This window comes from Vidua macroura, chromosome 3, assembly GCF_024509145.1.
Source record: "Vidua macroura isolate BioBank_ID:100142 chromosome 3, ASM2450914v1, whole genome shotgun sequence".
NCBI classification, from domain to species: Eukaryota; Metazoa; Chordata; class Aves; order Passeriformes; family Viduidae; genus Vidua; species Vidua macroura.
In genome coordinates this window covers 54,523,415-54,549,849 of record NC_071573.1, presented here as the reverse complement: position 1 = coordinate 54,549,849, position 26,435 = coordinate 54,523,415, and the positions used below count along the sequence as shown (strand labels likewise).

Sequence of the window (26,435 nt, the reverse complement as noted above, 5' to 3'; positions counted from 1 at the left end):
GTGTTCAAACTTCTAAACAGCCAAAGCTGTAAAATATTTTTGTGAATGTGCTCTGTTGTATCACAGTGTGCAAGAGATCTCAACATTCACCAGATTCAGATGACAGAGCTGCTGTTGCTTAAGTAAATGTGCAGATTCCCTTTTAGGCTGTAGAATTTCTGTAGCACTTCTAGGGAAATTTTTTATTATTACAGAAATTCTGAAAAAAATTAAGAGACTTGTAAAGGTAATTCCAAGTTTTGCTGTCATACACCAGTAGTTATAGCTGTCCTTAATATGTTATCTAAGAACTATTAGGGGATATGAAACTGTAAGAATTTTGGGATCAAGATCATTATCAGCATTTGAGAATTGGGTTTGGATGGTTTCTTTGATTCAGACTGATTTGCTTTGGATGCTATTTGCAATGAAATATCTCTTTGGTGCTTATTACTTGAGAATTAGAAGGGGAAAAATTGTTTCTTTTAAATGTGTAAATACAAATATGAAATTTGCTATAGATTGCCATCAAGGACAGTTTTGTGCATACATCATAGTTCATTTCATGACATTTCATGTCTTGTATTTTCATGCTTAGATATAGCAAATGGCTGCAGTTCAGGAGGCTATCGCCCCCCTCCCAGAACAAAAGAAGTGATCATCAATGGACAGACAGTGAAACTAAAATATTGTTTTACTTGCAAGATTTTCCGCCCACCTCGTGCCTCACATTGCAGCCTTTGTGATAACTGCGTAGGTGAGTAAAAAAAAAGATATGGCATATGTTCAATTTAGTAACTTATATCTTGTTATGAATACTTTTCATAGGAGACAGAAAAAAAAACAGTTAGTGACAAGATTAGTTATGAGGTGACTTGCTCTGTTCATCTTCCTTTCCTACAAGATCTGTTAAATGTTAAGAATTTTAGAGGAGGCAGAAAAGGAGACTTGGCCTAGCAATGTGGCTACTCTAGGAAAGGAGATTATTTTCTGATGCATACATCTTTCCTAATCTGCCCTAATGACAAAGAACACACCCAGCTCGAATAAGGCCACATATAATGTGTGATGACCTTTCCAAGCTTTTTGGGACTCTCAGAATTGTTTTTTTCACCAAACTAAATTGTGGGCAAGGAGCTGCTTCTCCAGTCCATCAGTAACTAACTGTAAGGCATGGTTCAAATAGGGCTGTGTGACCAAAATACACACTGTAGGCGATTCCTACCTTTGAGCAGTTTTATGACTAGACGTACTTATGTCAGAATCCATAAGAAATTACTGGGCAAACATTCTCGTTTGAGAGTAAGTACATGTTGTCAGGACCTAAGCATATTTTATAATTATGGTTTTTGTTTTTTTTTCTCAATATATCTTGTCCTTTTTCATTACTATTTTCTGCAGAGGTCAGACAAGGTGATTAAGATACGCTTGGATTTAAAAGCAAACCAAAATACCCCTACCAATCAGATCTGAGTGGTTTCCAGTTAATTAGATCACATTTGCAGTTTAGTGGAGTTGATTAACACACTGTTGAGTCTGGATCTTACACATTCAAAAAAATAATGTACAAAGATGTCTCCAGCTGAGAAATGTAATTGCAGCATTCAGCAGTGATATTTTTAGATATAAAGCAGTCATTGGAAGAATTGGAGTTTTATGTTTAGATGATACTCATTTAGGGAGTGCACTTACATCAGACTGAAAAGCTTACTAGCCATTTCGCCCTATAGAATTGATTGGTATCTGTAGATGGTTCCTTCAATAAATAAATTTTTCTGATGTGTTAAAATTTTGTGAGTGTTGTAAAAGCTATTGAGCATGCTTTTATTGAGCAAGTAGGGATGCTTATGAATTGCAGTTGGTACATTTTTCAGAAAAAATATTCTAGCAAATGTGTCACTTTAACATTACAGTGTTGTGATATTGCTTAGCAATATGTAAATACAGTTGTTGACCACTGTGATAAATAAAAGTTGAAAAGCTGTTGTCTTTACCAAGAGAGCAAAGATAAGAGCAACTTCCCCTGTACAACCTGAAGCTTACTTTAAAATAATGTTTTGGTTTTTTAATGCACTGGTATGAAGGATTTTCTGATAGGTTTTTCTGTAATCTGTGTCCTTTTCATACCACATCTGGAAAACCTATTCTGTAAAACATAAAATTAGTGATGGCTGGGAAACAAACAGTTTTCTGATCATATCTGTGATGAAAAAACAGATATGAATTATTATTAATATTTATCAGAAAAGAGTGAGCAAATGACTTATAAAACTGAGATGTCTTTTCTGCTCGTATGATAGGTTTGATCATTGTCATTTCCTCTTGCACATTATTAAATTTGGAGTTAGTTGTTTTAAAGTAATTGAATGAATTTGCTGTGGTTTTTCTTCTCAGTGTTTATAGTGGGAATTAGAATAAATTGTCTTTTTCATGGCACACTGTATAGTAGCTTTGTTTCCTGATTAGACACAGATGTTTGTCATATAAGTATTTGGGTGTACTGAATGCAAAAAGTGAAATCCATGAGTACCTGCAACTAATTTTCTCTTAAAAATTGGTGTCAAGAAAATTGGATGGCTCATGTACCTGTGGAAATGTAACAATCTGAGAGTGTACACTTAATCAGAGTGCTTTATGCAGTTTGCCACCATTTCTAAGTTAGTATTGTCTATATGATGACGCTTTTATTTAGTTTCTGAATAAATATTTTGATAGTAATGACTGTTCTTGTGCCACTTTTTTAGTTCATTTCTGATTTAACCAAACCTATGCATGAGTAGTCCTACTTCATATGCATATAGATATTTAAGTAACTTATGTTATTTAAACATAATATGTAATATTTAAGCGGTTAACTACCAGTATGACCATGCATTCCTTTTTACCACATCGTTTCCAAAGATTTTGCTACAGTTACAAACCAGCTACAGAGACTCTGTGGTACAGGAATGGAGTCTGTCCTCAAACCGGCACTCACTGCTCAGAAAAAACAGTGTGCTACTTTTACCTAAAGGTGTTTTATGATACTTGGCAAATGAATGCAGTGTGAAAGAGGTTCTTTCATTCTGTGTTTTCTATTAATGTTTTTTATTCTGTAAGGAATCTATTGCAGCTTTTTAAATATGTAAGTATGTACAAAAACTTACTCTTTATTTCAGTCTAATTATTTAGTAAGCATATCTGTTACTTGACCTTGTTTGATTTTTGTTTCACCACTATTTTTAGAAATGTCTATGTGATATTTGTAGATAACAAAATAGATAAAAAATAACAGCAAATAGCTTAAAATAAGAAAAAAAAGAGGAAATGAGCTAATTTGAGTTGTAGCCATGGTAATATTTCAGACTCCTTTAGCTCTACAGTATTTTCCTAGTAGTGTCCAGAAAAATCTATTTTCATACAAATGTAGTTTGTTCCATTTATGTAATACCTTTAAAAAATTGGTTGAATAAGTGTTCCCCGAAGCACTTACCTTGGGTGTATTCCTGATTTGCTTTCCTTACTGGCCCTGTGAATGTCAGTTGGAAGGTAGCCCCTCAAGGGTTTTGTGTATTATTATGTCACTTAAGAATTACAAATGAGTTAAGCATAATATGCATCTGAAAACAAGAGACAAAGACTTCAGGATAAAAGTAACCAAACGAGACATAAATTCTGAGCTCAAGGTAGTTACTGCTGTGTCTTGACAACAGGTTTTGATGGCACTGGGTAATGCTAGAAAGAAGGCAGTGGTTGGACTTGCTTCTGAAATGACCTAATGGTGGCTTTTTAGTTTCTTTTTGGTCATTGCAACATCGACTGTGTAATACCCTTTTGTTTGGTTTTAATAAATAATTTTTGTCTTGTTTAATTTGATTTCTATAATGAAAGCTGAACAAGAAGCAGGTGGCTGTATCTGAACAATATGGGAATTAATTTCCAAAGCACACATAACACAGACAATGTAAGACAGTGAGAATTGCCAGTGTGTTCTGGGGACAAGCTTTTCCCAGTAGTTACTCCAGATACCACCATCTTCCTGGCTGAAGAACACCAATTACTTCAGAAGCAGACTGAGAGGTGTAACAGTTTGGCTTTCCTAACACAGACAAAGTTTCTGAGAACAATTTTCTCAGGACTTTGTAGTCCTTTATAATCAATGTGAATGTCAGGACATTGGTTTACTTGGTTTTAATTCTATTCTGTAGAATTAAACTCTATTCTGTAGAATTGAACTCTTTCTTCATTACCTTATTATTTCCTTTCTTGCCTTCACTTCCTTTTCATGGCCTTTGCTTATTTCCTTCCTTACATTTCCTGCAGTGAATAGAGTACAATTTTCAGTTCGTTTTGAACCTGTTAAACCTTAGCTGCGGTTGTCTTGAAATTAGTCTTTTGCTGAACAGTTAAAAGCACAAATTTGGCTGCTGTGACCATTCTTTTCTTTTTTCTTTCTTTTCTTATGTATTTTTCCCAGTTTTACAGGTGAGAAATGGCTTGGACTCTTTTTGTTTGGGTGCCCCAAAAAAGTAGAACAGGAAGCTGCCAAAGGGAGTACACACGAGCACTCTCAGAAGTGATGTATTATTTATGATTGTGCCACTTGTAAAATTAGATGTACTTTGGAAATTCAGGGAGTATGCATGTGTGTCAGGGTTTCTAAATCCCAAGCCAGTGGACTGCAAAATATGTCAGTCTCTTTAATAAAGAAAATCATATTATAGGTTACTTAAGAGAGGCTGTGGCTTATGCATTGGTCTGCATATGAAAAAATGCAAAGATGATCAGAACATCTGACTGTGTAAATGATGTTCTAAACATCAAGGTGTCAGAGTAAAAATTAAAGAGAGAAATTATCAGTTAAAAATTTAGGAACCTAAGAAAATAAACACATATTTGCATTCAATGCAGTAACAATTGGAAGAATGGTTAAAAAATTCAAATTCTGGTAAAAGACAGCAATGGAAGTGTGTAAAAAAAATGTGTCTGCCTGTAGAAAAGAGAGAAACTAATCCATAAACTTTGTGGATGCTGTTACTTGGTAAGGATACTATGCTTCCTCTAGAGACAAATTTGGGGTTTTAAAATCTCTTCCTCCACAGCTGGGTGTGTGTCAGGCACTCATCTGGGTATGCCAGGGTGTATGTACTCGAATGGGTACGTAAAGAGGGATTGTTAAGCAGTGAGGTCCTTCACTGTGCTCTTTCTGTACCTCTCAAAGAGCAGCCATTCTAAACTGGTGCTGCTGCCTTTGAAAATGTCACCATTAATGCACATGCAGTCAAACGAGTTTGTTAATTAGGCAGTGTTTATTATTGGAGGGTGCAGTGAAGTGATCTATGTGACAATACAGTTTAATTACTATGAGCTATCCTAGGGCAATGGCTGGATGTTTTCCTAATAAATCAATTGCTATTTTTATTTTGAAAATTAAGCATGTTTATTTTCTTTTTGTGAATAGCAATAGTCTGCAAATATTGAAGTTGATTAGCATGCAAAAAGTTGTCATTGCAACTTATTTTCTTAAAACCCCACCCAAATAGCATAGCTGTCTGGAACAGTTTAAACAGTCATGAAAATGAAATACACGTTAAGTAGCCCTTGTGTTTGGTTTTCTGATTGACTTTTTGTTGTAGATACCCATGCACATTATTAACTTATTTCATTTATAGAGGCCCATCTTTCTTGGTGTTACATTACTGTTTCAGTTTGCATCACCTTGTAGAGATTAGTGTCCAGAATGTAATTTGAAGTAAACTTTTGGTGAGTATTTCCCAAATGTTAACATGAGGCCAGAAGATGCTTGCTTTCTGTTTGGTTTTCATGGGGTGTTTTAATTTGGAATCAGTATATGAAAGTGCTGAAGCTTGGTGATTTAGAGGATCCATTGTGCATTGTCCACAACAAATGTTCTAAAATAGTATCAGTGTGCCTATAAATGTAACTTGCAATTGATTTTTTGTTACTCACTGCTTTTTTCATTTAAATTTCTACTCAGATTTCATTCCACAAAAGTAACAGCAAAGGTATTGTGAGGGGAATGACTGTCAGGCAGGTGAATGGTGTGTAAGTTAAATTGATCCAAGTATTTGATTGCTGTTGCCAGTTGATGGCAAATCCTATCAGTGGGGGTGGTTTTTTAAATATTATTTTAAAAATAATTTTCTTAGGAGCGATGATTTCAGTTGGTGAAACTGAACATTGGACCTAAGGATAGTTTTTATGAATATGCTATGATTATTGGATATAAATTTTTTGTTATGTTAAATTATCAGATATTTTGAACTGACTGTAAAGGACTTAATGTAATGGTTATATTTGCTCTTGTGCCTGTGTGCATCACTTTCAGCAGTTGGGATTGGACTTCTGTATCATAGAAGAAAATAAATACTCTTTGTAATAAAACATATTTCTTATATGGACTTCTAAAAACCTCATTTGTTTTCTTAAACATTTCAAGAGCAATCAAATTCTGAAAGTACTATTTGTTGTACAAAATGTGAAGTCAAGAAGCCTGAATAGATGTGATCATATCATGATATCATAGTCCTTCAAAAAGCTTTAATTGTCACCATTATAAGTACGTGCAGATGTGTCAGTCTCTCCACATAATTACTCAGTGTGAGTCCTTGACAATGGGCATTGTAGTCCTGTGTTGTGCTACTGCTACTATCAAAAGTAATTTTGAGTAATCCTCGCCCAGTTGGTTGAGCTGTAATGTGACTTCTTACTGATGCAGGATTTGCATAGTGGGCTCTTGACTCTTTGCAGTCATGGGATGCATGTTTTAAATAAAGATGGTAACATTCAGGGAATGTCTTAGGTTGGTTCCTTTGTCCTACAATGCTTTACTTGCACAGGGTGGAAAAATTACCAAATGAATTCTAACTCTTTCTCACTGAAATCTCCTAGTAACGTGTCCTAGATATTTTTGTACCTGTCGACTTCTTGTCTTTGAGTCCTACCTTCACATTGAGCTTTAGAAAATGTGAGCTGGTGTGCAGTGATCCAGCTGAGCAAAGAAAAGAGGAAACAGTTTAATAAATACTGCAAACTGAAGGGCCAAGCTGGCCTACAAATGTTCCATTTAAAAATGCTTTTGTGTTCCTTGTAAATTATTAGGCTTTCATTAAATGTTTTGAAAAGGGAAGGAAAGCATTTGGGTCATTTTGTGCATGGCTTCCTGGAGTGTAGTGATTGAAGAATGGAAGCAGAACATTTAAGTATTTAGGAGTCTACATGCTGTGCTGTGGAAAAGTAGAGATTTGACTCTTTGGTTCTGAGCAGCAAAGAACATGCTTTGGTGTGGCTTCTGAAGGAAAAGCTGCATGTGTAAGACCATTGCTTAGTAAAATGGGAAATGTTCTCAGTTTTGTTCTTATCTGAAATATCCAATAGTTAATGTTTCTAATGCAAGTTTTAAATATAAATGTTTCAGGGAAGGTAAAAATGGGGAATGTATATTGTTTTTCTGTCATCCAGTTAGCATAGATTATTAGGTGAGTGTTAATCAGACCACTTGGGTGAGCGTTAATGAGACCACTCAGTCATGCTGACAGCTCGCTGCATCCAAAGGGATTTAAATGTCTTCCTCTTCTTTATTTCTTCTTTTCCTTATTTCCATTATTCTCTTGTTTGTGCATGTTCACAGACCATTTGGTAACACAGCCATTGATTGGTAAGTCAGTTTTCCCACTCCTCAATGAGCAAAATAATTTTTTTTCTCTCCTGCCAGTCCAGGGAACTGATTCATTATCAGCTTACACAGTGGAAGAAGGAAGTGGGATGAAGTGGCAGGAAATGCAGCATTTGACCATCTCTTTCACTGCTACTAAGGTTTTGGGTTGGCTCAATCATCTTGTGAAGCCTCATCCTTTGGATTTAGTTATGGGGTTGCTGGCTATCCTCAGAAGTTATTATTTAAATTCAAAGATGCTGATCACTTGGGAAAGAGTAATTAAATAGTCTTTGTTACTGTTACTGACAGTTTCTGCAATCCAAACCTCTTTGGTTTTCTGTGACTTGTACAGCAGCATTTCTAGTCTCCATTTACTCATCTCCTCTTTTCATTGATGCTGTACCTTGTACACTCTTCACACATTTTTTCACGCTTTTTTTTATTTGCTTCAGGTTCTGATCTCAGATCCTGAAAAATTAATCAAAACTGTATTTCTCCTGCAGTTGTGATAACTGCTTACCTGTAGTAAGGTTGGTGTCACAGCTAGGCTGAATTAACACTTAGCTGCTTCTGAAGGTGTTATTTCATCACTTCTCTGGCAGTGTGTTCTCAGTGCTTCACTTGGGCCAGCTTTGGTGCTTGTCTGATGAGGTGATCTGAGGAGATAGGCAAAAGAAAGCCATAGTTTTTAGGTTCATCTGGCTCTGTCAACCTGCTCCCTGCAGGGTAAAATAAGCACCAGGATTGGCCTATGAATGGAGAGCCATGAACACACAGGCAAAAGACTTCACAGAACTGCAGAAATGGTAGAAACTGGGCCATCTGTTCTATGAGGAGTCCTTGATTAGGTAGATACAAATACAGCTGTAACATCAAGAAGACAAATATCTTGCTACTTTTGTTTGAAGTGTAGGAGGATGATATATCACAATGTTGCTCTCCATAGAGTGCTTCAGCTTTCTTCTTCCCTCATTACGAGTTCTAATACACTTATATTGACAAGAGTTTATATTACCAATGTTTTGTGTTTGCCTCAAATATTTTTGAGGCAAACATTAACCTTGCGACAAACGTTTGTTGGAATACAGTAGTATGTTAACTATCCAGAACTGCAGTCGTGACCTCTTACCAGTCTGTTCTTCACAACAAGAAATTGCATTTCTATTTGCTTTGCATTTTAAGTTTATGAGGGCTGGAATTCCAGTTTTTCTCAGCATCAGTAGTTTTGCATTTCTCAGTTAAGTTGTCTTAATTTTGCTGCCAACATTGTCCAAGTGGAGATGTCAGATAGAGCTTCCTTTACAAAATCATTGGTTATTCAGTTGTTAGTTATCTGGTATGCTGAAGGTGAACCTTAAGACATTGTGTTACTTCTTCATTAATACTTATTAGGTCGTGTGTTTTTCTAAGGAAGAAGAAACACCTCCAGATTTAATAGATTTTATATTTCTTAACAGCATTAGAAGTTTCTGCTTAGCATTTGTCTCTTCATTTTGCCAGGGTTGGCAGTTTTCTCTTGCATAAATAACTACGCAGAGCAGCTCACAAGCTGTAAGGCTGTTATCTTTAAATTGCATTTGCATATTTGTATTTTGCTGAGTAGAATAATGTCTTGCCTTTTAATGTACTGTTTTGTGGCACGTCACATGCCTTTCTATTTTCTGACTGAGAAAAAAGGAGATGAAATGTATTTATCATAAGATTCATGTAAACCTTTTAATATGCCTCTTTTTTCATTAGACTTGATTCCAGTTTAATACTGTAGTAGTGGTTTTTGTATCCAGCCTTTTTGGTCCATTCCTCCTTTGTAAATATCTTACGTAGTTACTTACGTTCACAATAATTAGTAAGGTATTTATTGAGAAAGCAGAGCTTTTCAGTTCACCGGGAAAGTTTGAAGATGGAAATTGAAGAGGACTGACAAATAGGTTAAAAACAGCAAGTCAGTCCTCAGTAAGGAGTGTGTGTATGTATAGGAACATGAGTTTATAGATGGAGGGGTTGTGTGTATGTGCGTAGTTTTTTCTGCATTTACCTGAATCCATCAAATAGATGTCTGCATATATCTAAATGTTGTTTCATGGCTCGAAACAGCCTTAAGTCTGTCTCTATTTTATAATTCATTTCCTACTGTGTCAGCATAGAGAAGAATGAATCTATGTATACAGAATTCATCTTCCAAGACATGTAATGTATTTCTTTAGCAGTAGGGTACAAAAATACCCAAGGGTTCTGCTTTTTAAAATGGCTCTGTAGCTATGTTTCTTTGTGGTGTTGTTTGCTTATGAGTTGTATATATGAATGAATTTAAATGAAGTAGAGTGTTTATCAGAATATGAGGGCTCATTCAGAAGCACAGATTTAAAGACAAGCACTTTTAAAATGCAGTATCAATTTATTTTGGGAATACAACTGTAGTGCACTAAGAAAAGGTAGTATCACCTACCCAGAGTGTTTAGTTCCTGGTATTTTTAGCAGTACTCCCCCAATCACAGTATTATGAAGCCTTATCCTAAGAAAGTTCAGTAACTTCACCTTGAATAGCCCTGTTGGAATTTGAAACAGATTTATGGCAGAAACATGTGTTCCAAACAGCTGTCATGCAAAACCATTTTTTAAAAAGCCCCTGAAAGTCTGGTAGACTCAGAAATCTGTTGTGCGTGTTGTTTTGGCTTTTTAAAAATGAAGATAATACTCAATACATCCTTCAAGAAAAACCTCTAATATAGGCCTTTAACATAAATCCACAACTAAAATAAGCTGGTGTACTTGGTCAGATATGCCTTTCTAACACAGAGCTTAAAGGACTTTGGATTTATAGCTTGCCTTTCCCGTGGAATTACAAATAGTTTGATAGTATGTCAGTGGAGGCATAAGAATCACAGAAAACAAGCCAGGATTTGGACAAGGATCAGAGAGTGAAAGAAAGAGTCAGCATGAATGCATCTGTCTTATGGTCTTGGATTTGATTAAAGACCTTAAAATTCTGTCAGTGTAATCTCTCCGAAGTAAAGTTAGGAAATGCAAGCTTGTTTCCTGGCAATAGCTCTGTTTCATTCCCAGCATACTGGGGTGTGGAGGGTGGATCCAGGCTGCCTGGGGAGAAGTAGAGTAAGCCATTCCCTCTGCAGCTTTTCAGCACTGAGGCATTTCCTCCATGTTGGGGACACTTGTTTCTGATCCACCCCGGCCTTTTCCTATCTCATGAACGAGTTCTCTCAGGGAGGTAAAGAGAAAGGGTTTTGCTTAGTAAAAAGGAGACGGATACTATAGTGCAAAGGGTAACAGAGCATGCAGATTACGAGGTTTTATATGATGTATTTTAATTTTAACATTTGAAAAACGTTTATGTGAATGATTCTGCTATTTTTAATGATCTTGTATGACAGCATCAACTCCAAATGGAAAAATAGGTGGTCTAGAATGAAGAATATCTGGAACGAAGCAATAAAAGGAAGTGGGAAGGTGTAAATATTTCATGCCCCAGATGGATGAATGATATGATAGTAGACATAAGTCAGAGGTGTGATCATGACAGATGTAAAGAAAAGAACCTCAGAAATTCCAATTTTGAGTAGAAGATGCACTGAAGGAAAAAAGCCACCTTGTTTTGAAAAAATCAAATACAACTGAGGTGCTAATGCTCCATGTGACAATGCATAAATACACGCTTGCTGGTCTGACTGCACAATTTGTCACAATAAGGCTGTTAGTTTAACAGGAACTCACCTCATGCTTTGATTTCTTTAAAAACTGTAAGGTTTCATTCAAGTACTCCTTTTTTTCTTTTCTATTTTTTGTTCCTTTTTAAATAAGAACTTCTCTGTGGCTACTTTGCAAATGCCAGATTAATCATGAGTTTTAATATAGTATTCAGAGAGCATTTTTTTGAATAAACAGCATTTTATTAATTGTTTTCCATTTTTTTTTTTCTTCTGCCTCTCATTTCAGAACGGTTTGATCACCACTGTCCCTGGGTAGGCAACTGTGTGGGGAAAAGAAACTACAGATTTTTTTATATGTTTATTTTATCTCTGTCCTTTCTGACAGTCTTTATATTTGCATTCGTTATCACCCACGTCATCCTTCGTAAGTATGCTGGTGAAATCAGATTACGTATGTAGCCATTTGCTTGAGTTTTTTTAAGTTAATATTTTGATCATTCAGGGTTTATTTATTTATTTATTTGTTTGTTTATTTGCCTTTTCTCTGAAGCTTCACAATCCCCAGTGAGTCCCATTCTGGTCTATAGTAGGCACTGCTCATAGTAGTCACTGGCTTTACCTTAATGCAGTCTTTTTTTTTTTTTTTTTTAATTTTTTTTTTTTTTTAAATTTTTTTTGTCCTTTTCTGGATGATTAATTGGAAAAGCATCACATATACTCAATGTATGTTCAAGTATACAGGTAGTATAATTTACCTAAAGAACTTCTATGTGCTTTTTTACTGTAAGCATGGGTCACTTGCCATCCAGACAAAGAGGTAAATTACTAGAAAATAGATTGGAGCTATACTTTTTGTAGTTTGCTGTTTAGCTTTACATCATTGTCAACCCTATTCTTAACACTTTTTTTTCATTTGCATAGAGATTCTGAGAATACCTAATTCATAATAGAGTCATATGAATCAGAAATATTATTGAGTTTGAGACTAATTTTTATTTGTATTCTGGGTTGTGTTTGAGGTCAAAACTCTTTTGGGTACTGTCTTTTGATTTCGTACCCCTAACTAATTTTGCTGGCTCCTATATGATGATGATGGTGACATTTATGGTGACAGGCTTACATGACTTGTTTTTAAACACCTTTTGTATGTTGGGTTTTTTAACCCATTATTGCTAGAAGAGCGTTCTATATTTTTCACTTATTATATAGGATATTCACTTAAAGAATGTTTCTTTAACCAGTTTGCAAATGTGATCTGTGTATTCCTTTGTATTCTGTATTGCAACAGAAACCTGATAGAAATAATAATTTCAGTATATAACACATTTATAAAGCTAACTTGATAATATTTAGAGAATGTTTTACTGGAAAAAATATGTCAGATTGTGCTCAATTTCCAAAGTTTTTTACAACATGCAGGGAAAAGTTGTGTTTTAAAGAGCAGAATTCCTGCTCTTACTTGTTCTTTGCAAAACTATGATGCAAGCACTGAGAAGCCCTCCTATAGCTCAGAAGTCTAGTTCATAGGCTAGAACTGGGATATGTAATTTTGAGGGAGTCTGAATGAACAACTTGTTTCCACTACCAGATACAGCATTTCTAATACCAGTTGAAAAAAGCAGAGATGAGATGTATATATTGTTTAAAAAAGAAAAATTATTGCCAAAAGAACACTTGCCATTAATAAAGTGCTTGTTATTTATCTGGGCATACATGAGCATATACATGCACACCTTTTACATTTAAGAAGAAAGACACATGGATTTTTTTCTGCAATCTTGACTAGTGTTCAGTAGTTGAAAACATTCCTAGTCTGGCAATGTAAGGCTGTTTTTGACACTAACCTACCTTTGTTTCACAAGGACTTCAGTGCTTTTTATTTAGTTTTCAGTATATGAGTTATCAATATAATGTCAATATTTCATTTTATGTATGTTAATTAGGTTTATCTAGTGGGTTTTAAATTTACAGTGTCCAAACCTAACTCGAATATGATTTAGACAAAGAGCGGAGTAATTAGTTGTGCCTCTGTGTGGCTGAGAAGCACTTGAGCATTGTGTAGGTGTTACAGATTACGTATAGTAAATGTTAAATGCTGAATTGCCTGTCAGCTGCAAAATATTCTTGCCATGGAGGTTCATCTACTTAGAATGAGACAAGAAAAAACATCCTTAAGCTCTAAAGATTGGTCAGTCCTCAAAGGCAATGGGAGCAGGTATGAAATGTGATTAGTTCCTTCATGTTTAATTGATATACTGGAGCTTCAAGCCAAGCTTTCAGATTTGTCTGCTGTAGTCTTGACAGTGTCCAAAACAGAGTGCTTTACAAATACGGTTGTCTTATCATGCCACTCTCTTTGTGCCTACCATACCTCTAGAAGTCCTCCTGTCTCCCTTTCTAATAATTACCACTCAGCAATTTGTGTTCTGGTTTGTAGTTCTTTAGCTGATACTAACCATTAAGCAGGATTCTCAGTTACTGAATCTGAACCTTTGTTCTTGGCATAGATTGCTTTTTGTTAGCATGACTGAAGGAAGTCCTGGCTTTTAGACCTCAGACTATGACCTTCCTTCCATCCTCAAACTATGACAATATTTCAAAATCATATTATTTCAAAGTCCTGGAAAATTTATTTTAATGCCCTTTGATCTAGACAATTTTTTAAAGTTTTTGTATTTTTTATAATGCATCTTGCAAGCTGGCATTTTACAGATTTTGGTGGGCCTAAGGGGTGATGAGATATAAGATACATCTTTTTGTTTTCTGTGGCCTTCTGAGACATACATTGGAAATATGTTCTTTCTAGGTTTAAGAATTTGTGCACATAACATTGCTGATGATGATAAAACTAATTTGTAAGTCACTTACTAGAGGTACTGTCTTATAAGATTTTCTTCCCTCTCCCCAAGTTGAACACATTTCCCATAGTAGTATCTGTCTTTACAGTTACTCATCTCTGTTGGAGGCATCAGTATTTCACCTGTTTGTTGCAGTGAACAGCCTTCCCCTTCTGATGTTTTGGGCACTGCTTGGGAGAGTGTGACCAGCTGTAGGGTATAGAAATCACACCTATCTGCTGCCATTGCCATTAAGGATGCTACAAATAGTAAGAAGGCAGGGAAAGTTCTATTAGTCTTGTACCTTGACACTAAGAACCAATTATAAGAGTCTGAAAAGGCTCAGAAATACAAGGTAAGTAACTTCCCACTTGTAACAATAAACAGTAAAATTGACCAGTTGGGTCTAGAGAATTATACATATATTTCTTTATTCTTGTCAAGACAAGATTCGTCTCTCCATACAGATCTTCAGATTAATTTAGCTAAGTGGAAAATTTTTGCTCTGGGGAAAATTTTCAGCCTGATGCATTTAAATAATTTATGTTATACAGTGAAGTTCAAACTGTGTGCCTGTAGCTATGTCACATTAAGTCAGTTTCTACAACAAATTCACTTGTTGCAATCAGCAATTTGTGAAATCACCCTAATTGATTAATATCTCATGGTTATGGAACCCAAGTGCTTTTTATTTTGCATGCTTCTACATTTCTAGTTGATGGGCTCATGCTTCTTTTGAGCTGTTTTCAGCGACTAGATTTTATTTTATTTGCCCAGAGGCAATAGTAACCTATTAGAAAAATCTTCTGTGTAGGTGCAGTAGGAGCAGAATTATAAATACGAGAGCTTTGTGTCCAAAACAAAGGATGGAAAGTTGGGAATCTGAGTTTATAGAATAAATTTTCCAAGTAAAAAAGATACTTTGGAAAATGATATTTCAAAACAAAACAGGAGGTTATAATTTTTGTTTCCATATTAGGTCTGAAAAGAACAAGGGTAATCAGAAATCTTGTTCATGGGAAAGTATGTGTGCATCAATTTGGTATGACTGAGAAAATATCCTGCAGATGCTAAACCTGATAAGTTGCTCAAGGGCTTTTTTAATGTTGTTGCTGCTGAGCAACATATTCTTGGATTCATATTAGTAAATCTATTCTATGATTATTTGGTTATCTTCGAATGTTAATTATTTTAACTATAGTAAAAACAGCCTATAGTCCAGTTTCTTACTTGGCTGGTAATTTTGAGTTCTGTTTCTACAGGTTCTCAACAAACAGGGTTCCTCAATGCTCTGAAGGACAGTCCTGCAAGATATCCTTTCACTGGAACATATTGTAGATTTTGTTGCAAAATAACATCTGAGATGGTTTTGCTTGTTTCCTTGCTATTGTTGAATGTGTGCTTTTAGACTTTATCAGTTAATGATTTCATCACTTCCTACACAATAGGATTTCTTGCCACATGTTGGAGGTAGGAAAGAGACTATAGCCTGGAGTGGTTTTTATTCTTCATGTTTTGCAGAGCAGTACTCTTGACAAAGATCTGTAGTTTCCAAGTCCATTAAATATGCTTCATGTTTTATGGTGGAATTCATAAATACATTTTGCACTATAAACATGCTGTGGTTTCACTAAAAAGGTTCAAGAATTGTTCTGCTTTTACAACTGAAGGTATCCCATGTGGCTGATTATATTTGGGATAGAAAAAGTAGATTTTGGAACAACAGAAACAGCATGCTTTCCTTGAAGAACTCAATTTTTGAAACTATGCTTTATGTTTTTAGAGAAGTCATTTTCAAATAGCAACTTGCATTAAGTGAAATAGCAGTGTGTAAATTGCATACACAGGGACTACAATTGTTGTTCAGCCTGGAAAAGACAAGGCTCTGGGGTGATCTCATTGTGGTCTGTCAATATGTAAAGAAGTCTCATAAGAAAAACAAAGAGACTTCTTAGCAGAGGCTGTAGTGACAGAACAAGGTTTTAAGCTGAAATAGAGCAGGTATAGATTTGCCATAACAAAGTTTCTGCAGTAAGAGTGGTGAGACATGTGAACAGGTTACCCCAATGCCCCATCTCTGGAAATGTTCACAGCCAGGTTTGAGGTGGCTCTGAGCAAGCTGGTCTAGTGGAAGATGTCCCTACCCATGGCGGAAGGGGACCTTTAAGGTCGATTCCAACACAAGCCATTCTCTGTTCTATTCTGAAATGCTCCATGCACTTTTTAGCACTTCATGGGAGTCTTCTGTATATTTTCTACTCAGTGAGAATGGAGCCAGAAAGCAGTTAACATAATAAAAAAACGGGAAACTGATGCAACCATTGCTTAGTTTCTGTACAGACAGTAAGCTTCCCATTGCTTATGTATATGTTTTGGATGGTTCCTGTCTGAATAAACAGTTTTCACCTCTCACAAAGATACTGTAAAAAGAAATCTTTCCCGTTTGTCCATTGTGCCTCACACAGTTTGCTTTTCCACACAAAGGTAGGAAGAAAAAGCTGTCATTCATAGTTGTGCATAGAGACCTGTTTCCAGGTAATTTTCCCAAGTGTCAAATTCTGCAGATACTTTTTTTGGGTGCTTGTCTTCATCAGGTAGAATCACTGAGCTGTAAACTCCCTTTTTAAAGCCATGTTCAGATTTTTCTGCACAAATAATTATAAAAAGCACAAACAAACAGTTCTAAATAGCACAACAGTAGCTTCCAGTTAAAACAATTACAGTCAATTCTTACAAAAAAAAGAGAATTCTCTTAAGCTATTTTCAAACTGAGAACAGCTTTCCATTTTCTTTAAATCAAAAGAGAATTGCTTATGCATTTGAGGATTTTTGTACAGGAACAATGGCCTGGAATTCCTAATTTTTGTTCAGAGATGTGCTGCTTTAAAAGACTTAATAGCACATCTTGCAGAAATGCCTGGCTTGATAGTGATATGTTGGACAATTTAAAAGCTTGGTTACAATTAATAACAGTAAAAAATTAAATTGTCCAAATAGCATTGGGAATGCTACTTTGGAGACAGTCGATTCAGGCACAGAGAATATGGCCATTTAAATCTTGCTAACAGCTCTGTGTGAGATACTAAGGGAAAATTATCCTGTATGATGCTAGTAAGATACTATACTATAACATGTTGCAAGGTTATACTTTGTTGAGAATACATTGCTTTTTTGTATTTATTTTACAGTTAATGGACTTAGGTTGAATTAGTGGATTCTGGTTAATTTGATGTAAACTACCCCTGCTGTTCTCAAGCTGGTTTTGGATCATTGTGTGGGAAATGGAAAAATGTCCCTTCCTATGGGGAACTGAAAGAGATCTTGAACTGAAAGGAATTACTTTTTTTTTTTTTTTATCCCAGTAGGAATTATGCCGTGGAGGGAAAAACACACTTTTCAGTACCCTTTTGAGTGTAACTGTGATGAGGAACATCCTGTTGGTGATATGTTCAGGTTGTAGGGGAGCTCTTTTCCCTCTAAGGTTCTTCTTTTCTGACCTGGTGAATCTTCCTCCTGGTATGTAGATTCTACCCAACAGTGCTCATCTGCAGCCTCCCTTACTATTTCTACTCTTTGAAAGCCCAGTTTGTGTGGTGTATGATGTTTTGGGCTGTTTCCTTCTTTTCCTTCTTTTGGAACCCTCTGCCAAGAGTCTGTTTCCTTACCCATTATCCCTCATACTCCTTGCTGTAGCTGTGGCTGTTGCAGAGAGTCAGAGTTCCTGTCTCGTGTTGGTTTGACTTCACACAGCCTGAGGAGGAAATGAGAGGCAGAGAGTAGTGAACCTGCTGCTCAGCAGTGCACTTTGGTCATCCTGCTGCTTTTGGAGCAGATCTAATCAGAGTGCAAGTGGCTCTTTTCTGGCTTTAAATCACTCTGAAATAGGTCCTAGGGAAGATTATACAGACACTTCAGGTATTTCCCAGTTCATTAGGGATGAGCAGCCCTGCAATACAAAATTTTTCATTTTTAACTAATGTTAGGATTTTTTATTGCAAGTATTTATGACCATCCATGCCATTTCCAGGCCATGTCTCTGTGTAATGGTGCGGAGTTGTCATATTTTTCTTCTGTTGATAGGTTCAGTGTATTTTCTGTGTTCTAAGGCTGTATCCTTGTTCTGGAAAATCTTGAGTTGATGTTGTCTTGGAAACTGACTTCACCAAAGGTTGATATGTTTAATATACAGATTATTTTTATCCTATTCTTTTCTCATCGTTTTGTTCCTAGTGATGAATTTTATGTATTTTTCTAGGAACCAAAGCCTTTTCTTCTGTTGAATCGTGTTCCCTTAAAATAAATCCAAAAAATATTTAAGTATTATAGAAAACAGCATTCTCAAAGCAGATGCATTCTGAGTTCATGGCTGTTTTGTGTAAATAAACAAATAAAAACTATAGAAGAAAGCCTTCTACAGAAAGTTTGGAAAGTTTCTCTTTATGCTTAATTCTATAAAGTTTAGAAGCAACTTCATTGTCTTACTTATGAGATAATGACTCCTTTAAAGTTAAAAGAATTATATAAACTGTAGTAAATATGCAATGCTGAGTGCTGACTGTTTTTCCTAGTATACCAATCTGTGCATGTGCACACCTTTGCTGCTCCGTTGGAGGTGAGGGTGCTTGTGCTGAACCTGTCCCTGTGCTGTTCCCTGTAAGTCACACATGAGAGCTCCCACCCGTGTACCTGGGCTGTGCAGCCCTGGACATTGCACCTCATAGCAACAGTCTGCTGGCTGGACACACGCTCCTCCAGTGTTTGGCAGGGGTGATGCTGTGTCTGGGCTAGGCAGATGACTAGAGTTTATTTTTTGCTGACCCCTTTGAAGTACTCAGAGATCTCAAAGGACTTGTGGACTACGCTGTATTTTGTGTTTGTTAACTACTTGTTACTGGATTCTTTTCCCATTTGCATATATTTCCTTGACTTTTAATTACTGTGCTGGAAGCTGTGGTGTGTTTTTTCTCAGTATGGTCCATTGTTGGCCTCTCAGGTTTTCATACGTATTTGATCAGCTCCAATCAAACAACAAATGAAGATGTAAGTTTGTAATATATTTCTACATACGTATTTCTAAATAGTAATGAGGAGGTTTTTCTTTAAAACAGACATGTCTGCATCGTTTTGTGAATACCTCAGTAGGAAAGAAGGAAAGTAATATGCTCATGCTTGATTCAAAAGATCAGGTGAAATCTTTTTGACTCTATTTGTTGTGGTTTGAAGATGTGCTCGTTATATACTTAGTATGTCCATTGTGGTTTGCACATGTAGGATCTCTATCTTGAAATAGGAAAATACAGGAGGGAGGAGACAAGTATATTTTATACAGTTGGAAATTAGTAAGTACTTTTCAGTATCTCGTTTTCACTGGGAGTGGTAAACATTCTTTAACTCAATAATTGCTTACTGTGAAACTTGGAAAATGTGTTGAATTCTCTAAACAAAAATTTCATCCTTTATTTTATCTTACCTCTGAAACTTTTTTTGCCATTCTGAGGTCCAAAACCTCTGGCAAAGAGTATATCATTAATTTAAAGATCAACTTTCTCATTTCTAGAGGTGTCTATTTTGCATATAGGATTCCTTTGTTTTGGTGTTGAATTATGATTAATTCTGTGTGAAGTCCTCATGTGTCCTTCCCTAACTAAAAGGAAAAATGTGTAATGAATGAAAGGAATATACAAAATTAATTTGGGAGCTGATGGTATAGAAAGCTTTTGGAAATTTAATAAGTGATCTAACAAAGCACTGCAAGCTTTAAGTTACTTTATTGTCATTTCCTATTGTACCTTTTTCATAGGTATCTGGTAGATACAAAAATAGCATCTTTAGTATTGTCAAATATGTTTTGTTACTGTTTAAGGTCACAGTTAAAATTATAAATTTTACAGTAAGTATCAATCAACCAGAAAAACACTTCCCAAGCAGGGTCAAAATGAATTGTGCTTCAGCGTCAAGTATCAGAGCAAGTAGCCTGACGTGGAAGAAATCTACCTTGTTAATAAGACAGATGAGATACTCAGTTATTCCTTGGTCATTAGGTTTACACCAAGGTTTTCTCTCTAGATGGACTTAGTGTGCTTCCACCCTCTTCCCTCAAATAAAAGTCTTTTCTGGATTATTGAAAGATAGATAGCAGGGAACTGCAGCATTTGAACATGTCTGAATATCAAGTAAACTGTTCAGTAATTTAATTTAAAACATAAATTACCAATTGAATACAGCAAGACATTTTACTCAGGCTCTCAAGTATCTCACAAACAGAAAAGCAAACTAGCTAAGGGAAAATGTAATATGCAGTAAAAGGTAGCAATGGCTGCATTTGCTTTACGATATTTTAGAACCTTTTGTGAACTTTAGGGAAGATAATGTTGTGTGATATTGTGCAGCTTGAAAACTTACCCATGAGTATGGAAAAGAAGTGCTCAATTGCTGGCTTCAGTCATATTTTGCAATTGAGCCTCTTCTGTAAAACATGCTTTAATATTTGTAAAATTGAACTTGGACCATTACGTTTAGATGCTGAAATTCCTGTTTCAAGTATATTGATCTCTTGAGATTCTGGGTTGTCTACATCTATGGAGTTAAAGCATGTGCTTGTAGGGTCCAGCCTTCATAACAACCCAGAACTCTTAAATTGTTTGGAAAGTGTCATTATGGATTTTCTGTGGTCTCTTCTGCAAATAGCATGTTGCAACCTTAATTTCTCACAGCCATTTTCTGTATTGCATTACATGTGATGCATATTGTTCATATCTCTTCAGATTAAAGGATCATGGTCAAATAAAAGAGGTAAAGAAAACTATAATCCCTACAGTTATGGCAACATCTTTACTAATTGCTGTGCTGCTCTCTGTGGGCCCCTTTCTCCAAGGTAAGAGTATCAAAAGTATTGTTAGCATAAATGAAGCCATGTGATTATTAATGAAAAAAAATTAGTTTTGATTATTTGAGTTTACTCAACAAAGTGAATGTTTTGGATTAATGTCTGTTAGAAGCTTTAAGTTTTTCTTCAGTGGTAAAGAAATAAGTTGGTAAATTGTGTTTAAACTAAGTTAGTGATCAAATCTTGTAAAATTACATCTGAAATGGAAATAAGCTTGTTTGTTATTTGAACTTTCACTACTGCAGTTAATAGCTTATAGCAAGAAAAAATTTCTGGTATTTAGCTGTGGCATGAACGTCATCCTGGAAGTTTATGAAACTTTTACATACCTAACAAATGTAATATGACTTGAGGAACCTTAAATCTACAACTAACTTGATAATTGTTGATTTTTGTCTTTTAACTCTGAAATGTTGTATTTAAATTGACAGTTGGCTTTTTTCTTAATTTAATACTGATAACATATATACATTAAAATTATTTTGGTGGTCTTACACCAAAGCAATTCCAAAGAACACGTAAGGGATTATGTTTTGCTGAATACATTTTCACCTTTGGAAGTCTGAAATATGTATATATTTGAGGATGGAGATGTTTTTTCAGCTTGAAGAAAATGTATGGAGCTGAGACTAGAGAAATAAAACTGGCAGCCAGAAAAACTTAATTCTTTTCTTATTCCAGTGCTCAGTGATTAGGCAGTTCATGTACCACATACACAGTAGAGCCCACTTCAGTGCAGAGAGGGGCAGAAAAACTTGTAGATAATTTTGTGGCCTGCTCCTTGGTTGGTATGTTCTGCTTTGCCTGGAATTGTGAAGTTACGAATCTGAAGAAGAAAGTAAATGACTTTATAGTCCAGAGTCTCAGGTGTTTAATTGGAGTGAGATTTCTGGCTTTGCTGTCAGGAATGTCAGAGGTGGTTCTTCTACAAGCAGTCAGAGTTCAACAGGAGAGACTGACATCTTTTCCTAAAGAGGAAACAACATAATAGAGATTTCCACATACAGGGTTACCCCTGGTGAGAGTGAATAGCTTTGTCTCTGCTTCCTGCCTGTAGAGATGTTGCCTGAAGCCAACCTTGTAATTATGACATTTTGTTTTTGATAAAAGTATGTGACATAAAAGCTCAATGCCATGCTTCAAATTCTTTGGAATCCAAATGGAAATCTTTATTAAAACTACATCATGTTTCTCAGTATATGAAATAGTATATTAGGCTGATAAAAGTAGCAACACACAATTGGACCAGACTGCCATTGGCTCATGTGTTTTAGGAGAGTTTGTGCATTTTTTCCTAAATTCCATGTAGCAACATTACTTATTCAGACATTGGCATGTATATATAGAGGTTCTGCAGGGAGGTATTTTGTGACCACAGGGAAACATTTACTGACTGTACCATGTAAATTATAAGCTTGCTTTTTTTACTTTTCATCTCAGCTATGTCCCAAGTCACTAAATATTAAGTTTTTTTCTTAAATTCTGGAAAAGTGGCTTACCAGTAATTTCAGCTCAAAATTGAAAATGTTCAAGTGCCTTTGAGCAGGAATGCAGGTGAAGAGAGGATTTGTAAATAAGCAAAACTTTTCTCACTTATTTTAAAGATCATTTATCATTTTTAAACCTGTGCTAGCAAATTCAGAATGTATTTTACGTGTCCTCAACAGTTACTTTCAAATCTTAATTTGATCCTTGCCTGTCAGCATAGGTGTAACCAGTATTCTGGTGCAACAAATTATGTAACTTCTTTAGGCATCTTTAACTAGGTTGGATTATTTCATTCTGCATAATTAGTTTATAATCTTACACAGATTTTTTTGCTTACATTTAGTAATTTCTCCACAGAGCATTTTCTTAGAAATAAGAAATTTTATGAGCGCATCAATTTGGTAAGCACAGTGGAACACTATAAGCAGTGTTAAGTAGCTGTCATGAAACACCTGGCAAGTTAAGTTGTCTGTCAGAAATAAAGATGAACTTTTCTTCATTCTTGCTAAATTTTATGATTAATTAGTTTCAATTTAGATGTGGATGCTGGTAAAAAAAAAAAAAAAAAGAACCTTTAAAAGAGATACTGAATCAAAGTGCCCTAAGTGAGTTTTGTCATTTGTTTTTTCACCTGTGGTTTAAAATTCTTTGGTTTTGTGGTATCTGCTGGTGAGCTTCTAAGTCTGTGTGATAAAAATCAAAAAAAGTAGCAGTGTGTGTGACAGGCAGTATCACAAAGAAAACAAGTACCTTACTGGTGAGTAGAAAATGAAGTCTAGTACTTCATTTGACTAAAAGGGGACATTAGAAGGTATTAAGGTCTGTTGTATGATAAAAAGTTTTTATTTATTTTTATTGAGAGGAGATAGTTATTCATCAGCAATGTCTCTAATACTTTTCCTTTATTGTGATTATTCTGTAGCTTAATTGACAGAAGAGGATTTATACAGCCAGATACACCGCAATTAGCAGGACCATCAAATGGCATTACCATGTACGGGGCCACACAGTCTCAGAGCAACATGGTAGGAATCATCCCATAGTGTTGTTCATCAGGATTCCTGTGAATGTTTTTCTTCTCCACTTTCATGTGAACTAATCAAGTAATAACTAACTGGATACAGCTGACACACTGGGTGGAATGAGTTGTTTAATAACAGTAAAGAAAAAAACCAAAATCCAAGGCTCTTTTTAATATATGTTTCACAAAGTGTAATAGTTACTGCTCATGGATTCTAAAAAAAAAAGAGTCTTTTCTACGCTGTTGATTTATTGAATATACTGGCTTTTTGACTTTTGCTGTTGACACCTACTTTGTTTTGAACTGGAATATTCAAGTATCATGGACTTACTCTGGTTCGTCATTTTCCAGCTAATTGTTATTTTGTGTGGCACTTTCTTCATACTTTTTCCTTCTTTGCTTGTGCACTGCAGTTTTGTATAGACTAATATATTTTAAAAAGCAAAGATGAACAAAGAGGAGTTTCTAGGGAAGAAATATTTTGAAGAAAGAGCAGGAGAACACTGAACCTGAACAAAAAATGGCAACTGAATTGCTACAACAAAACTTCTTTAAACATCTTTGAACCTGTGCCAGTAATATTTACTTTGGTTTTTTGCTGGTAGCATTGGCTGTCATAATGGAAGATAGGATTTCCAGTGCCAAGAAGAAGAGAATAATTGAAAAGAGATCTTTTCCTGAAGGCAACCATCTTGCATATGTGCCTATTTCTGAATTGTTGTCCACATATCTCCACAGTGTGTGGGTTTTAATAATTTGTCAAAGAAGTCGTGAGTTACGGATGCCCTCCTTCTGCCAAAAAAGAGGAAGCCACAAGGCCTTCTGATATAGTTCAGCCTTTCTTTTGAACAAAAGAAGAAAAGACGCACTCTTCTCAGACAGATTAGCTTTAGTGTCACTGATAAGCTCATATAAAAATTTTACTGTAGTCCCTAAGCTGGTTTTACTTAATGTTTTGAGAATTAAATAGATTTGTTAGTCTCCTTAATAAGAAAATGTATTAGAGACATGGTATTAAGTCTGAATCTTCTTAGGTACTGTTGAGCAGAGCAAGGTAAAGCTCTATGTAAATTTTATGCAAAATATTATAACTCTGAAGAGAAAAGGGAGTTAAAAAAAAAAAAAAGAGAAAGCAAACATTAGAAATGGGCTGAGGTCTTTCAGGGATTAGCCAAACTTTCTGACGCTGTCAAGGCTTCTTATTTGTGAGGATCATAAACCCACAATGTGTCCGTAGCATTAAATTGTCTTTATCATTGCAAGAATTTAGACGCTATCATTATTCCTAGATGTTAATGAGAAAATCTTTGCCAGATTGGTAAAAAATTGACTAAGTTTGTCTCTAGAAATGGAAAAATATGTTATGGTATTACTTTAAGTCAAACAGGTAGCTGTTACAATTTTAGAGTGTAGTACCTCTAATTCCACAAATTCTTCAAAGATTTCTTCTTATATCCTAGAATGAGCTGGGAAATGAGCTTCTATCCACATGAGCTGGGAAAAGCCTGGGTTCTTTACCAGTTAGCTGAATTGCTCAGAAATATGCAGATTTCACTCTGGAAAATGACCTCTTAGAAAAAGCTTGGAAAATGTAATATGTCTTGTTTGGTTTGAAGGAGTATTTTGAAAGACTGTAATGCCATTTTTCTCAGGGCATCTTTTCTCTTGGTCTGTATCCAAAACCAATTGGTTTCTAAGGACTGCTGGCTATCAGCATTAAAATTTTTCCCTTGAGTTTTGTTGTAAGCTGTTTAAAAGACTGGCTTAGTTTACCCATCTCTCCAATACTATTTTCCTTTCCCTGTTGAAGGGGATATATCTGGTACTGGAGCTGGTATTATGATTTCAGATAAAGACAGACAATGTGAAATGCCTTGACTTGAAGGAGCATGTGTAGATCATAGCTGTAAGACCATAGTACTTTTCAAATCGCAGAAGTTTGGCCATTTATACATTATCAGAGATATTTATACTACTTTAGGAAGCTTAATACTTTTGATTACAAGAAATAAATTACTAGAAGTCTGAATTGTGTTTCAGTACACCTTTGTGGTGTATCTCTCTTGATTTTCTTGCAGAATGTATTACATCAGGTCTTCATGTTTAGATGTTACCCTGCTTAATCCACAGTATGCTAAAATATCTCTCCTCATCATTGATGAAAAAATAAAGATTTAAATGAGCATATTCTCTCTCACTTGTCTTCTCTTTTTCCTTCCTTCTTTCACTTCCCTTTCTTCCTTCAAATCTTCTACAGAATCAGCTGGGTTGAAAAAGACCTTTGAAATCGAGTCCAGCCTATGACCAAACACCACCTTGTCAACTAGACCATGGCACTCAGTGCCACATCCAGTCTTTTCTTAAACACCTGCAGGGATGGTGACTCCACCACTCCCTAGGTAGCCTATTCCAAAGTGTAATCACCCCGTCTGTGAAGAACTCCTTCCAAATGTCCAACCTAAGCCTCCCCTGGTGCAGCTTAAGATAATGTCCTCCTGTCCTGTCACTAGTTGCCTGGGAGAAGAGCCCAACCCTCACCTGGCTAAAACCTCCTTTCAGGGAGTTGTAGAGAGCAATGAGGTCTCCTCTAAGCCTCATCTTCTCCAGGCTAAACAACCCCAGCTCCCTCAGCAGCTCTTTATAGGAGCCAGTGACTTGTGGCTTTCTAGATAGAATACTTGTGTTTCACCCAACGAGTCTCTCGTCCCCCATTAAGTCTCTGTGGGTTGCTTAGAATAATACTCTCTTTTCATTTATTTTAATGAATCTTTTAGCATAGCCTCATTTTTGCAGTTAAGTTCAAAATAAATATCGGGCTAAGTGTAAAGTTGCCAGATGCTGGTTTTCAGTGCAATACATTATCTCTTTTTCAGGATACCGTTTGTGGGGCACTCCTTCTGTA

At 35.7% G+C, this 26,435-nt stretch overlaps 1 protein-coding gene across 6 annotated transcripts in view; it reads left to right on the top strand.

Moving 5' to 3' along the window:
* Window positions 1-26,435, top strand: part of ZDHHC14 (zinc finger DHHC-type palmitoyltransferase 14) — a 94,090-nt gene that overhangs the window by 61,175 nt on the left and 6,480 nt on the right. For 4 of the 6 annotated variants that reach the window (XM_053973483.1, XM_053973481.1, XM_053973482.1 and 1 more), the window contains exons 3-8: window positions 578-736; window positions 11,588-11,725; window positions 15,401-15,449; window positions 19,076-19,178; window positions 20,903-21,012; window positions 23,435-23,537. In XM_053973483.1, the coding sequence (XP_053829458.1) occupies window positions 578-736; window positions 11,588-11,725; window positions 15,401-15,449; window positions 19,076-19,178; window positions 20,903-21,012; window positions 23,435-23,537 (662 nt within the window). The remainder of the gene's footprint in view (window positions 1-577; window positions 737-11,587; window positions 11,726-15,400; window positions 15,450-19,075; window positions 19,179-20,902; window positions 21,013-23,434; window positions 23,538-26,435) is intronic. The other 2 variants (XM_053973485.1, XM_053973484.1) reach the window with 2 other exon arrangements.